General features: G+C 35.6%; 2 protein-coding genes across 2 annotated transcripts; one reads left to right on the forward strand and one right to left on the reverse strand.

Annotated features, from left to right (window-relative positions):
* Positions 1–2180: 2180 nt before the first annotated feature.
* Positions 2181–4223, reverse strand: LOC105169411 (uncharacterized). The gene has a single exon (XM_088883208.1). The coding sequence runs from the start codon at positions 4165–4167 to the stop codon at positions 3574–3576; it is 594 nt and encodes a 197-aa protein (XP_088739334.1). The 5' UTR covers positions 4168–4223; the 3' UTR covers positions 2181–3573.
* Positions 4224–4881: 658 nt separating this feature from the next.
* LOC105169015 (flap endonuclease 1) lies at positions 4882–12404 on the forward strand. The gene is made up of 17 exons (XM_011089273.3): positions 4882–5038; positions 5148–5264; positions 5637–5695; positions 6267–6326; positions 6420–6473; positions 6571–6619; positions 6785–6832; positions 7486–7551; positions 7715–7765; positions 8080–8199; positions 8262–8346; positions 9432–9513; positions 10394–10508; positions 10621–10677; positions 10785–10831; positions 10914–10968; positions 12161–12404. Exons 1-17 carry the CDS (start codon positions 4892–4894, stop codon positions 12233–12235), a joined length of 1287 nt encoding a protein of 428 aa, XP_011087575.2. The 5' UTR covers positions 4882–4891; the 3' UTR covers positions 12236–12404.
* The last annotated feature ends 1016 nt before the right edge of the window (positions 12405–13420 follow it).

The raw sequence follows: 13420 nt of genomic DNA on the forward strand, positions 1-13420 counted from the left end.
ATATTTTTATATACTTAAAGAAACAATAAAGAAAATGATATTAATTAGAATTTTTTGTACAAATATTAATACTTTTTATTGTTTATTCAAAAAAACTTGTTAGATAATATTGCTCAGATTATTTTTGATAAATTTAATATTTTTAATTCTTTATCCAAAAAATTGTTAGATAATGTTGGTAAGATCTCTTTTGGATGAAATCTAATAATTTTTTTTATTTTTATCTAAAAAATATATTATATTCCACTTGACATAATAAAGCTCATTCAGGTTGTCCACATGTGTGGATAAGTAGCACTTAAGTGGATATTTCAATGATTCTATTTTATTATATATAGATTAAAAATTTTAATCGATCAAATCTAATAATCGTGTGAATTATATTAGTCGAATGATATAATAATATAAATTAATATATTAAAATCATAAAATTATGAAATCTAAATTACAAAAATCCTCAAAATGATGGTAAAGTGAATATTTGAGTTAAGAATAAAATATTTTTTTTTTGGATAGATAAAAAGAACAGTGAACTATTTGCTACGCCTGGTACTATAACTAAATTTTATTTTCAATAAATAGTTAGCATTCATTTTTACTGCAAACATTGGAGTATATGAGGCGGCAATTAATGCCAGTAAACCTGGTTCTGACGGTGATTGTCAAATTAATGTAAACAGTAGGAAAATGCTAAGAAAATCAAGCTGCACATACGCCATTTCAATCAGCTTCTCAATAATGGAGTGATCAATACATGAATGTTATGAGGTTACAGTACTACGTAGAGTCCACTCATCTTCCCTTTTTATATAAAGACAGATAACTCACATGAAAACCATTTGAAGTGAACTTGTGATTCTGAAAATGTATCATTTATAAAATGCTGCCATGGGACTCTGAGACTGAGATGTCAAACAATCCTTGTTCCATATCATGTGTATAGATCCTTTTGCACAGTCTCATACGCATGAGGAAGACTGGCGAATGAAAATTGGAACAAAGACTATTAGAGACATTTTCTTGGAGTCCAGCCAGAGAGATCTTGAACAATGTTGAATACCTATACAAGAAAAAGGTTAAAGATTATTACCAAAACATTCAAAAGTTTGACATTCTTTCATGTTGTGAGGCAACAAATATGTTAATGATAATATGGTAACTTTATGACATCAGCATAGATTAATTGCATGACAGAAAAGGTCGACCCTTGAATGATCAAAACCAAAGATATGTTCCAGGAAGTATATGTTAAATTTACCTCGCCCAGTTCAGGAGCATGTGGAAATTCTTGAACATTCTTCTGGGGAAATTAGGTCTGACTTTTCAGAATTTTCCTAGTTATGCAGAAACCCAAAAATAAAATGCAAATATCATTATCCACTTACTGGCTACAAAAGGAAAAGAAGTAAAAAACTATGTGAATCAGTGAAACTTGACTTTCTCCTCACGTTGTTCCATTTACCACTACAACATAGTCAATGACTTGTCATACCTCAAGAGTATTTTTTTTCCTTCATTGCCAAGGATTATACTGTATAGGCATAAATTTTTTTCGCAATCATCAAAGACATACTTTAGCAGTAATGAATGCCATTTTCTGAAATTCTGAAGCTATAATCCTTATTGCTGTCATTTTTATCAACCAAGGACTGCCCTCAGTTTCACCCCAATTTGATGAAGTTCCTCCAAGATTCCCTACAGCACATGTAAACACAAGCGAGTAAAATGAAAAAAGGGTTGGCTCTTAACATATGCTTTTTAGCATGTCTTTTTCTCTTCTCGGTTCTCTTTTACTACTTCAGTCGTTTCCCTCAGCAACGCCTTAAGAGCGCATGCTTTTAAAGAATCAGTCCTTATCAACACAGTGAGACAAAAGGCAAAGCATTATTCACAAGAATTGCAAGGCTTGGGTCACTGGACTTGCACTGTATGTATTTAAAAATTGTTTTCTGTTCGACAAGAATTATGATTTTCTAATGCTAGGCAAACAGCATACAAGGACATGATTCCCAGGGAGGAGGAACTTCATCCTCCCTAGTTAGCTAAATATCAGGCTTCCAGATAGAGTGTTCATTGGCACATCAAACATCACTGCATATTGGAAAACCAACACAGAGCATGCACAAAGCCTTTTTCCTGGCACAGGCACAAACCATAGACACTGAAAACTTGTAGCAAAGTACATAACCTTGAACTGACTATTATAAAAATAAGTGAAACAAATTCTATGACAGGACATTGAAAAATATAACTTAGAATTGAAGAAAGAGTTTTATGTCTTTTGAACTCAAGGTCCTACTACATCTTCACAACAGTAAAGTTCTCCATTCAGCCATCACAGATACACATCATCAGAAAATTGATCATATTGCCTTTACTTGATGAAAATCTGAGCAAAAATGATTTGATATGTCGACCATCCTCTCTACAGAAGAGCCAGCAACTTCTTCTTTCCTTCTTCAGAAATCATCATCAGATAAAACAAGCACACCTTGCCAAGGAACATAAGCAATCTTACTTAGATGCACTTATGCAGACCAGGAAATGGAGCTTCTGATTTATCGGGAGGGAGCACTTAACTGAAACACACTACATGGGCAATCCACTTCCTGAGAATATAACACCCACAGTGCCACACATTGATCAATAAAGAATCCATAAATTCCAAGTCTAGTAAAAGCCATTCAAAATCAAACTTCTCCTACTATTGCTTCTTGTTAGCCAAAGTTCTGTGACAGTATGAACTTCTTCATCCCCAATCTTTTCCTTCAGCACTGTAAGAAGCTGCACCTAGGCAAGCAGTGTAAGCAGGAATAACAAGAACAAGCACTCTACACTTTAGAGCCATACTGGGCTGACGTAAAAGTCCCCTTGGATTAATAAATGGTAGTGCAGCTCACTGGTGCAGAATTGCAAATTGGTAACCTTTCTTCTGCCACCCAAATTTTTTGAAACATTGCTAATTTGTGAGTGCACTGACATCATCTTTTAATTCCTTTGAGTACACAGCCGTCTATGGATTTTCTAGAAGGATTATCAAATTTGTAAGCCCATTACACAGCCTCTCAAAGCAGGCCTTTGAGTGAAATTAGTCAGAGCTAGAAACTCTTCAGCTTATAATGCAAATCTTTCCCTCTGTCTGCTACACATGTGTAAAGACAACCAGTTCAAAGAATAGCAACCGTAAGTCGTTATATCTTCAGTTTACTGCAATATAAGATGCCGAGGAACATGTATCTACAGCTCATGATATCAATCTTGACCCAACCATCTAGGAAGCAAGTACAAGAATGATAACCATTAACCAAAAGAAATCAATGACTTCACTCCTGACTCAGAGAAAACCCAAGTGACAGGTAAAAGTGCCCTTCACAGAGAAATAAGAAACAATGCTCACAAGAGAAAAACAAAGTAACAATTGGAGCCGAACTTAGAGTGTATCAAGAGACGGTGATAATCTTTTGTTATCAAATACGCTCAATGGGCTTAAAATTCTTATCTTGAAGAATTCAAAGTCCAATGTCCGGAACTATCTCCAATTCCTTTTGTCCTCCTAAAAGCAAATTTATACACTTATTCACCAGATGATCCGTCATCCACATCGGACTCATCCTCTCTCTGTTGATCGGCCATCAAATGGGCGACCCTCTCAATAGCTTCCTTGGCTCTTTGCCTTGCCAGCAAGGCTTCTCTGACTTTCTGCTCGGCGACAGTTCTCGCAACAGCTGCCGCCTGGTGCATAGCCACAGAAGCGATCTTGGCAGCACATAGCAATTGTTTGGCCAAATCCCGAGTAAAAACAGTCGTGCTGCCAGCATTAGAACGCCCGAAATTGAAGAAAGGGGAAGAGGGAAAGGAGCACTGCGGACAGAGGTATCGGAAACTCGGAAATGACCGCGTGGAAGGGAGACAAGCGGCGTGGACCACTGCGGGGCAACGGAGGCACACGATATGGGAGTGAGCGGCGGGGCGCTTGTTGTTGGCGGTATCGTCGTAGACATCAAAGCAGAGAGGGCAGAAACTGCCGGGATTGTGGCGGAGCACGCAGGCTGTACAAAGCAAGGCAAATGCACCTCGGTGAGGGATATTGTGAAGGGTTATAGGGTCCATGGAATTGCAAACCTGGCAGTCGCGGGTCTCCATGAAAGGGGCTTTCGAGAGAATCATTAGGGCAAAATTCAATTGGTTATTGGAATTGCTGCGGGAGTGGAGGGGAGGAACACTATTAGCTTAAATAAATATGTAGAATGGGCGGGAGGCTGAATTTATTTTTTTCCTTTTCTTTTTCTATTTTAATAAAAATTTCAAGTGGCGTTGATTTTATTTTTTCAATTCATCATTTCTCCAAGAGTTATTTTTTATTCTTTAAAAAGAAAATATAAAAAATAAAATAATTGTATGAAAATATATCCTTTTAAAAACATGCATATAATTTCCCAAATTTCGCAAAAAATAAAATGTGTTTCAATTTATAATTATGAAGTTTGGCCAATTAAACTAGGGATAAGTGTTATATTAAATATAATTCAGGGGACAGAGTGTATTTTACTCGATAAATTATTGTTCACTCACACTTTAATTTGAGAAAATATATTATTATTTATTTATTTATTTTTACAAACTTATTATCCCAATTGACATGTAATACAATACATTAAATTTAATAGTATAAAACTACATAAAATGTTATATATATATATTCTCTAAATGAGTGGGATTTTTCTAAAGAAATTATAGCATACCCTGTGATTTTATACATGAATTTGAAAGTATTTGTAGTTACATTTTTTAAAAATAAAGTGAAGAAAAAACACATTTGTGCATTTACACTTTTGTCGGAAAATCAATTTTTTCCTTAATATTTATGAAAAATATAATACAAAATTATGACATGCTTGCTAATGTCCCTCTGCATAAAGGCACTCTAAAAGAGGCGGGAAAGGATCAAACCCTACCTCCCTTCTTCCACTTATTTCTCACAGTAAGCACAACTTCAAAGCGATTTCTTCCGTTTCTGCAAAATCAAATGGGAATAAAGGTATCCATCTTTTCTCCGTTAATTCGATTCCGCTGGTAAATCCTGGAGATATGTTTGTAGTTTATCTCCTCCAGCAAACTTCATTTACTGTATGCTGCGGATTTTCTAGGGTTTAACGAAGTTATTGGCGGACAATGCGCCGAAATCGATGAAAGAGCAGAAATTCGAGAGCTATTTTGGACGCAAGATTGCCATTGATGCCAGCATGAGCATTTACCAATTCCTTGTTCGTATACTGCACTTTCTGTGTGTTATCGCTTCTGAGTGTGCGTATCCGATTTTGTGAACCGTAGGCGCAATATGTGTATGTGGAGAAATGATATTAGGAATCAGTTAGAATGTTTTCTCAGTCCGTTGATTATGTTTAATTTGTGAAGTGGCTAATTTTTGTTGTGATTTCTTAGAGGCATCTGCTCTGTAGTTTGATTACATGTTATTCGGTGTTAAGTGGATTTTTTGTTAGAAAAAACATGCTTATGCTGGTTATATAGGTGTCGATTCGGATATCAGGTGGCTACAATGAATGGAATTGAAGAAAATATCTACTATGCATACAACTGAATGCTTAGATGGTTTTGTGGTGACTGATAATTTGCAGATTGTTGTTGGAAGAAGTGGCACTGAGATGCTCACCAACGAAGCTGGTGAAGTGACTAGGTGTTTAACCTCTACTTGCAAGCTGTCTTTTCTTTTCCTTTTTTTTTTGGTGACAAATCATAGTTAACATACGAAAGTATCTAAAGCTTTAATTAATTGAAATATACAAGCTTGTCCTAATTTGGCATTGAGGACCATCTCTGAACTATGTAATAAAGCTGGCACTTTCGACACATTTTTTTAAGGGTTCTTCATCTATTTTGTTACCTTTGCAGCAAACTAATTAAATTTTCTGTTAGTAGCTTTTCTAATTTTTCCAATACATTTGGATCAAATCACACTTTTGTCCCAAAAGTATGCCAGGAAAAAAGTTTCTGGCTAACATCTTTATAACCATAGAAGTGAATGCAGAAACTGTTTGAAAATATATTTTTTCTTCTAATGTATAACACATACATACAATAACTGATACAGGCATTCATGTGTTCATAATTAGTTGCGATAGTACATTTCGAAAGAAATAGTGGTTTGATTAGTTTATATCCTTGTAAATTTACTATCCCAATCTTTGTTCTCATGTATGTCATTTTTTTATATTTGCTACGTTTTAACATGCCTGGTCTTTCTTCAGCCATTTGCAAGGGATGTTCACAAGGACAATCAGACTTTTGGAAGCTGGAATTAAACCAGTGTAATTCGTTTGCTTTCTTCCCACTTTCTGGTACTTATACCATGTTTAAAAACCTTTGTGCTTTTCCTAAGGGAGTTGGCTTTGTTACTTTAGCTATGTCTTTGATGGAAAGCCTCCTGATCTGAAGAAACAGGAACTTGCAAAACGGTATTCAATGTTCAATTTCTGCTCATTGTTTGGCCTATTTTCAATTATTCATCTTGGGTGGTTGATTACTGGTTACGTTTTTAACCTGGTGATGCAGATACTCAAAAAGAGCTGATGCTACTGAGGACCTAAGTGATGCTTTAGAGGTTGATTCTTTTGCTTTTGACCCCTTCAGAAAATACTTTATCTTGCATCCTTCTAAATTTAACTGGTCCATTTGCTCCTCTGATTAACTTTTACGACCCTTCTTCTCATTGTTTCCCTCTTATACAGAAAATCCTTATAGCATAATGCTTTTGTTGTGATTACAGACTGGGAACAAGGAGGATATTGAAAAATTCAGTAAAAGAACAGTGAAGGTAAGCGTGTAAATGCTTTTATCTCCAGTTACCTGTCAAATATGCGATCTCTTTGGTTCTATGACAATAAACCTTAATATACTGGCTCTTCTATGTAATACATACTGTGGTAAATACAACTCTGAGTAAGTGCCTTGTATATATGCGCACAATAATGGATACAAGAACCGAGAAGAAGTTCAACTAGAAGTTTGTGAATAACTATTCAATCAACCGTTTTGGTTCCTGTCTTCCTGATAAGGTCATGGACCAATTTTCAATCCTATGATAAATAGTTTTAAGAAGGCATGATGAAAAAGTTAAGCTGAACTTTCGGATGTGTTAAACCTTATAGTACTGTTTATTGCTATATGGAGTAATCAGCTCTAATATAGGAAAAAGGTATCCGAATCTTCGTCTGGTAGATGGTGGCGACTATGTACTCTTTGAAGTTACTTAGAATTAAAGAATTCAGCTTTGCATGAACTTTGGGTTTTAGTTTATGAAATATGTTCTCCTTCACTAAAGAGTTGGACAATTTGATAATTATATTTTTAGGGTTTTAATACATTTAGAATCTTTGGTATTCCTTCTTTTTTAATTGCATCAATAATTGAGACTGGGAAGTTACATTTTCTTTAGCAAATAGTGAAATTTACATTTTAGTTACACAGGTTACAAAACAACACAACGAAGACTGCAAAAAGCTTCTTAAACTTATGGGAGTCCCAGTGATTGAGGTGAAGCAATAAAAACGTTCTTTAATCTTTCCCAAGATTTTTCAGCTTTGCATTCTTCATATTTCGACCACTGTATTCTGGCTTGGGAAATTTCAGTAGGCCTTTCTCCTGGAGGAGAGTAATTTGATCCTCTGTAATAATCTTTGCTTGTGAACTTGCTTAGGCTCCTTCTGAAGCAGAAGCGCAGTGTGCCGAACTTTGCAAAGCTGGCAAGGTAGGTAGATTTGTTGTCATTAATCTTATAAGACACATTGTCATCACAATTGTCGGAAACTAATTATTGTTCCATGATATTATCCAAAGAACCTTTTTTAGGCAAGGTGTATGGAAATTTATGTATTCATGTACAAAAAATATGCAGGGTTTTCTTTGTTATAGAGAGATTATTATGTCCAAATCAGAGCATTTGTAGGTTAATGACTTAAAACTCTATGAAGAAAGGGATTCAACTCAATTCATGTGCTTATGTATTAAATCCTCTCGCTACAATATGATTTAGAAATAACTTTGAAGTTGATTTGCATATAGGTTTATGCCGTGGCTTCTGAGGACATGGACTCCCTCACTTTCGGAGCTCCAAGATTTCTGCGCCATTTAATGGATCCTAGTTCGAAAAAAATCCCAGTGATGGAATTTGAAGTCTCAAAGGTACTAAGTAGTTATTTTTATCGATTCTAAGTGTGCTGTGTCTAATTTAGTGAAAGTTACAGGTTTTGGAGGAACTGAACCTAACAATGGATCAATTTATAGACCTTTGCATTCTCTCTGGTTGTGATTACTGTGACAGCATTCGAGGTAATACTTTTTCTTCCCAATTGGCGGGAAAGTGTTTGGGGGTGTGAATAGATCTTCCAAAAATTTTCTTTCTAAACATTTGTACTTAGCTCACTGCTGGGAACTTTGTCTTTATCGGTGAGTGACCTTGAAGTTTTCTGTTGAGTCACAACAAAAAAGATAAAATATTTTGACTTAGACAGCAGCGGAAACTTCTGATGCAACACTATGATCAGTGCAGTCAAGTAAGAATGCAAAGACTGTAAAGAATGCAGACGTATAGTGGTTTAACACTCCTTTGTCTGTTTTTGCATCTGTTGTACATAGGCCAACCTTTTCAATTCCACAATCTCAATCCTTAGTTTCTAGTATTGAAAAGGTCGCTGTTTTAGGATTGATCCGTTTGGCTTGGATTATTTCGGCAGTTGCGTTATCAGCTGAATGCACTGTACTCGGTTCCATCTTTACTTAGGTGCATGCTCCCTCCTTGATTGAGTCGCTTCGTCTTTGTCTCCCACTGCTGCACTCCTGAAACAATGCTTGACACAATACTTGATTGATAGGAAACAAAATAGAATATTGCAATAGTTTTGGAAACAGTCTACACTTATTTGGTTATCATTATCAAAGTCAAACAACAATTTGCCTAACGTAGGTTATAGTCTTATTTGTCTAGAGAATGCAGAGAACTTGAGCTTAAAAAGCTTTTTAATTATTGAGCTGCATGTTTCTTTTTCCTTTTGAGAAATATTACACCTTAAAGCATATATCTTCACCTGAATCTGGAGAAAATAATGCATTGATGTGCCATTATTGATAAGTCCAGCTGGTAGTGAATTGGATTAACTGGAAAGCATTTGAGTGATGGGGTATGGATCTTTTAATCACTGTTAAATAGATTCAGTCAGGAGGGAAATGACTTGAACTGGGCTACAATAAGATTCAGAACACTTCTGGCTAATATTAAGTAGGTATCCTAGTGACTTTACCATCGCATGTATATGTTCATATATGTTTTGTTTATGTGCATATAATCATTCACATGTAGCCTATACCTCTGCATTGAGATGGAGATAAATTCATGTAAGTTGTATTCTGCTTCTCAGGTATTGGGGGACAGACTGCTTTGAAACTGATTCGCCAACATGGCTCGATTGAGAACATTCTAGAGAATATTAATAAAGAAAGGTGGATCATGGTTTTATCAAATGCTAAAGTTTTCTGACTAAATCAATGCAAAAATGGAGGATGCATGATTATGTTTTGTTTTCGACAGATACCTAATTTCCTGTTTTCATGGGAGTCAAATTTGAGTAGTTTATGCTCTAACGATGTTTTATGTTTTAAGTTTCAACTTTTTACTTGAGAGAAAACTATGAAGATAATTTTTCCAGAAATTCTTAATAAACAAAGTTAAATAAGGAATACAACTGGAGTAAAGAAACCTCTCTACTATGGCACAGATTCTATTAGATTTCTGTTTAGCTTCATTATTAACTTACTCCCTTGGATCCTCATGACCCAGAATTGGATTCCTTTTTCAGAATCAACTTCCCTTGGTATCTGTTTCACCAGTGTAGATTGTTATTAGAACTAGCATGATGCTAGCTAATTATGATTATGCGTCCGCATCGTTTACCTACAACAATCATTCAGCAAACCTTGGAATTGATTTAGCATTCTGGAGTTTATATGCTCTTTTTGTCTATCTCTGAGATGGGTGCTTTCTTGCCTGTTTATAAGTTATCTTATATTTGGCTGTATAGACTGCCTGCAACATTATGCAGCAAAAGTGAATGCATCACCTTGAAAATTATTGAGGATTATTGAGTTTAATCCACACTATCTCTCAGAGGTTAAAGTTGCATACATCTTGAAGTTGCCTATTTTGCTGACTTGAATTGGTAGAATGATATTAGAGGAGAGAAGGGTGTGCACTGTTTTAATAGTGATTTGTGCACATAAATCTTTGTGTTAATGATAATTTATGTCCACATGCATGTCTGTCTAATGCTTCACATTTTTTAAGATTTTCCTTGATTAACTTTTTATGACTATGATCTTGCAGATACCAAATACCAGATGATTGGCCATATCAAGAGGCTCGAAGGCTCTTTAAGGAACCATCAGTTTTTGCTGATGATGATCAACTTGAGCTTAAGTGGTCTCCTCCAGATGAAGAAGTGATTGACTTTGGCATACATCTTTAGATTGTTTTTGCATTTTCCTGAATGACAATTTGATGGTGTGTGACTCATTAAATGTTCTTTTTCTTTTTTTTTTTTTCTCCTTTAGGGGTTGATAAGCTTTTTGGTAAATGAAAATGGGTTCAACAGTGACAGAGTAACTAAGGCATGTCTCCAATTTCATTTATGTCATAGTTTCCACCCCTCTCCCCTACTGCTAGAAAAGAGAAACCATATCACATTGTTGTCTAATCTGTATCTTGATATGTTTAGGCGATAGAAAAGATTAAGGCAGCCAAGAATAAATCGTCCCAGGGCCGGTATGAATCAATGGAATGAGTAGAGTCAAATTAAAATGTTACCTTGATATAGTACTGCTTTCTCACTCTATTCTCTGAACAGGTTAGAATCGTTCTTTAAACCAGTTGCTAACTCATCAGTGCCTGCTAAACGAAAGGTTTGTCAGTTTTCCTTGACTTTAGAAGTCTCTGGTGGTTATTTGCTTGATTGAACAGTTGCATTATGAGTTTGTAGTAAATCTGTAGATGGGAGTTTCATGGCAGTCTCCATTTGCTATTGACTTGATTTTCTAGATTAAATTTGCTGCTGTTAGCCTTTGTCTGTGAATTTTTCTATATTCAAAAACATTTGTCCCATTTAATTTTATAAATTTGCTGTAGTTGACATGCAATGCCCATAAACTCATGTACTTTTTCTGAGGGCTATCCTTTTGTACTCTGAAAATTTCTAGCAGCTAGGGAAGTTAATTATTTATGAATGTATGTGTTATTGCATATTCTTAATCTGTGTCATCATCTGCTTGCTCCACGTGAAGTTTCAAAGTTTTGTTGATATTGTTGCTTTTTGCTTGAAGTTGTGTTAACAATGTCCACGACTTTGACTTTTTTCTTTATTCTTTTATCATTTCTACCACTGCTGAGAAGTTTGCCTTCCAGAGGTACAAAATATGTTTCGCATGGAAGTAGGACCTAGAGCTGCATATGTGAAAAGCATTCATTTTAGAAAAATGTGTTCTAGAGAGATTTTTCTTTGAAACCCATCTTTTTCTGCATGCTTAGAAAATTCGCCAATTTTATTTATCATCCATTTCTGACCAACTACACCCAAGAATTTTCAGAATTTAAATTAAAAAAAAAAACCCTTCTTTCTGCTGCCTACCTTGAATATCTTACATCATTAATTACACCTAATCTAGCTTCGAAAATCTAAGACATATTGCATCAACAGTCATCATGATTATTTTTTTCTTAAACAATAGCTCAACCAAACACATCTTTAATCACATCTCATTTTAAACTATTTTCTTTTCTCACTTAGCTATAGAATAAACGGTAGCTCTTAGGAGTGACTGTATCCTGAATTAACCTATAGACTCTCTTAGCTGTAGAATAAATCTGGTCTGGTTATGCCATTATTTGCTGTGGCCTTGTTGGTGTCATCATTGTGTTTTCTGTTGTTGATGTTGTTCTGGAATCATCCTTTTTCTGTATCTACGTGTTTGTTTTAAGGCCAGAAGTTGGGGAAGGAGTTGAATGTGAGCCATCTGCTTTTCTTTCTTGAAATTACTCGTCATATGGCCATATGATATTTTCATGTTTATCTGATTGTCTTGTACAACTTAATAACAGGAGACAACTCAGAAAACTGAGAAGGAATCTGCTAACAAAAAGACCAAGGCTGGGGCGGGTAAGAAGAAGAAGTAGTAGCAGTCCTTGAATTGGAAGTTGAAGTCTTGTGCGCATTTCCAAGTGCCAAATCTGACTAATGTCTAATCTAGCAACCTTTGTGTAAGCCTTTAGGATTTGTTAGTATATACAAGTCTTTTTTGTGTATTAATCTATTCCATGTTAATGTCATTTATGAGTTAATTCATTAGTTCGTTTCCTTTACTATTTTGTGTTGCTTCTATTATTGTTTATTGGGGGTGTGTGTTCGATTCTATTACATTGTGGCAGAGTCTCAACCACCCTCGCTTATCTTTTGTTATTGAAAACATGACTTATCTGTGAAAATCTGGCAACACAAAGTACTTGCTACCTATGGTGGTGTGGCAATTAGTATTTTACCATTATGCTGTCATAGTCACCCAGTGCGCCTATTTCCTGAGATTCTAACCACACATATCACAAATAGGCTTCCAATTACTGGTTTTCCCTCTCTGTTTGCCCATACGTTTGGGGATGATAAGCTGTGTTGAGTTGGTGTTTTACGCCCAAAGACTTGAACAACTCATGCCAGAAATGACTCACAAAGACTTCATCCCTCTCTGTGGTTGTAGATATCGATTGGTAATCCACAAAGCTTAGAGATGTGATTAAAAGATAGTTGTGCTGTGAAAGAGGTTATACATGGATGGGAACAAACTCGAAAAGTGACTACCACCAAGATGCAGTCTGATACAGGCAATTTTTTCTAGAAAATTCATAATTAAGAGTCCAGTCCTGCTCAAGCATAGGCAATGGATGAAATTATCTTGGTGCTTTAATGTGCTCACATTTACATGTCCGGCATGCCTCGTGTGGTTGTATTTTATGTCCAACCTGATTCTTCATCCCTGACCAGGCAAAAGAGGTTCTCACTTCTCAGGCTTCATTGACTGAATGACCATCTGTACGCATGCGACAACTTAACCACTGGCTCTCCAAAATGACCGTCATTTTGCTACTGATATTATCCCTCGATACTTTTAAGTAGTCTGTTTCATATTAGAAATGTGAAACACTATGTAAAGTTAAAGGGAACAGTGTATGATGGCATCGCATAGACAACTGCTCCTCAAGATGAGATGACCCAGTCCAGAAAGGTCATCAACTACTGCTATTTTCAAGACTTGGGTTCAAGACACCCTTAAGATAAACATTGGTTTATATATCATGTGTAGGATGCGA

Source organism: Sesamum indicum, linkage group LG8 (genome assembly GCF_026168435.1).
Source record: "Sesamum indicum cultivar Baizhima isolate 11 linkage group LG8, ASM2616843v1, whole genome shotgun sequence".
In the NCBI taxonomy this organism is placed as follows: Eukaryota; Viridiplantae; Streptophyta; class Magnoliopsida; order Lamiales; family Pedaliaceae; genus Sesamum; species Sesamum indicum.

Excerpts from the sequence above, each read along its gene's own strand:
- LOC105169411 (XM_088883208.1), bottom strand. The coding sequence starts at position 4,167 with ATGATTCTCTCGAAAGCCCCTTTCATGGAGACCCGCGACTGCCAGGTT.
- LOC105169015 (XM_011089273.3), top strand. The coding sequence starts at position 4,892 with ATGCTTGCTAATGTCCCTCTGCATAAAGGCACTCTAAAAGAGGCGGGA. Across the intron at positions 8,347-9,431 it reads TTACTGTGACAGCATTCGAG|GTATTGGGGGACAGACTGCT; the intron begins GTAATACTTTTT and ends TCTGCTTCTCAG. Across the intron at positions 10,832-10,913 it reads AATAAATCGTCCCAGGGCCG|GTTAGAATCGTTCTTTAAAC; the intron begins GTATGAATCAAT and ends TTCTCTGAACAG.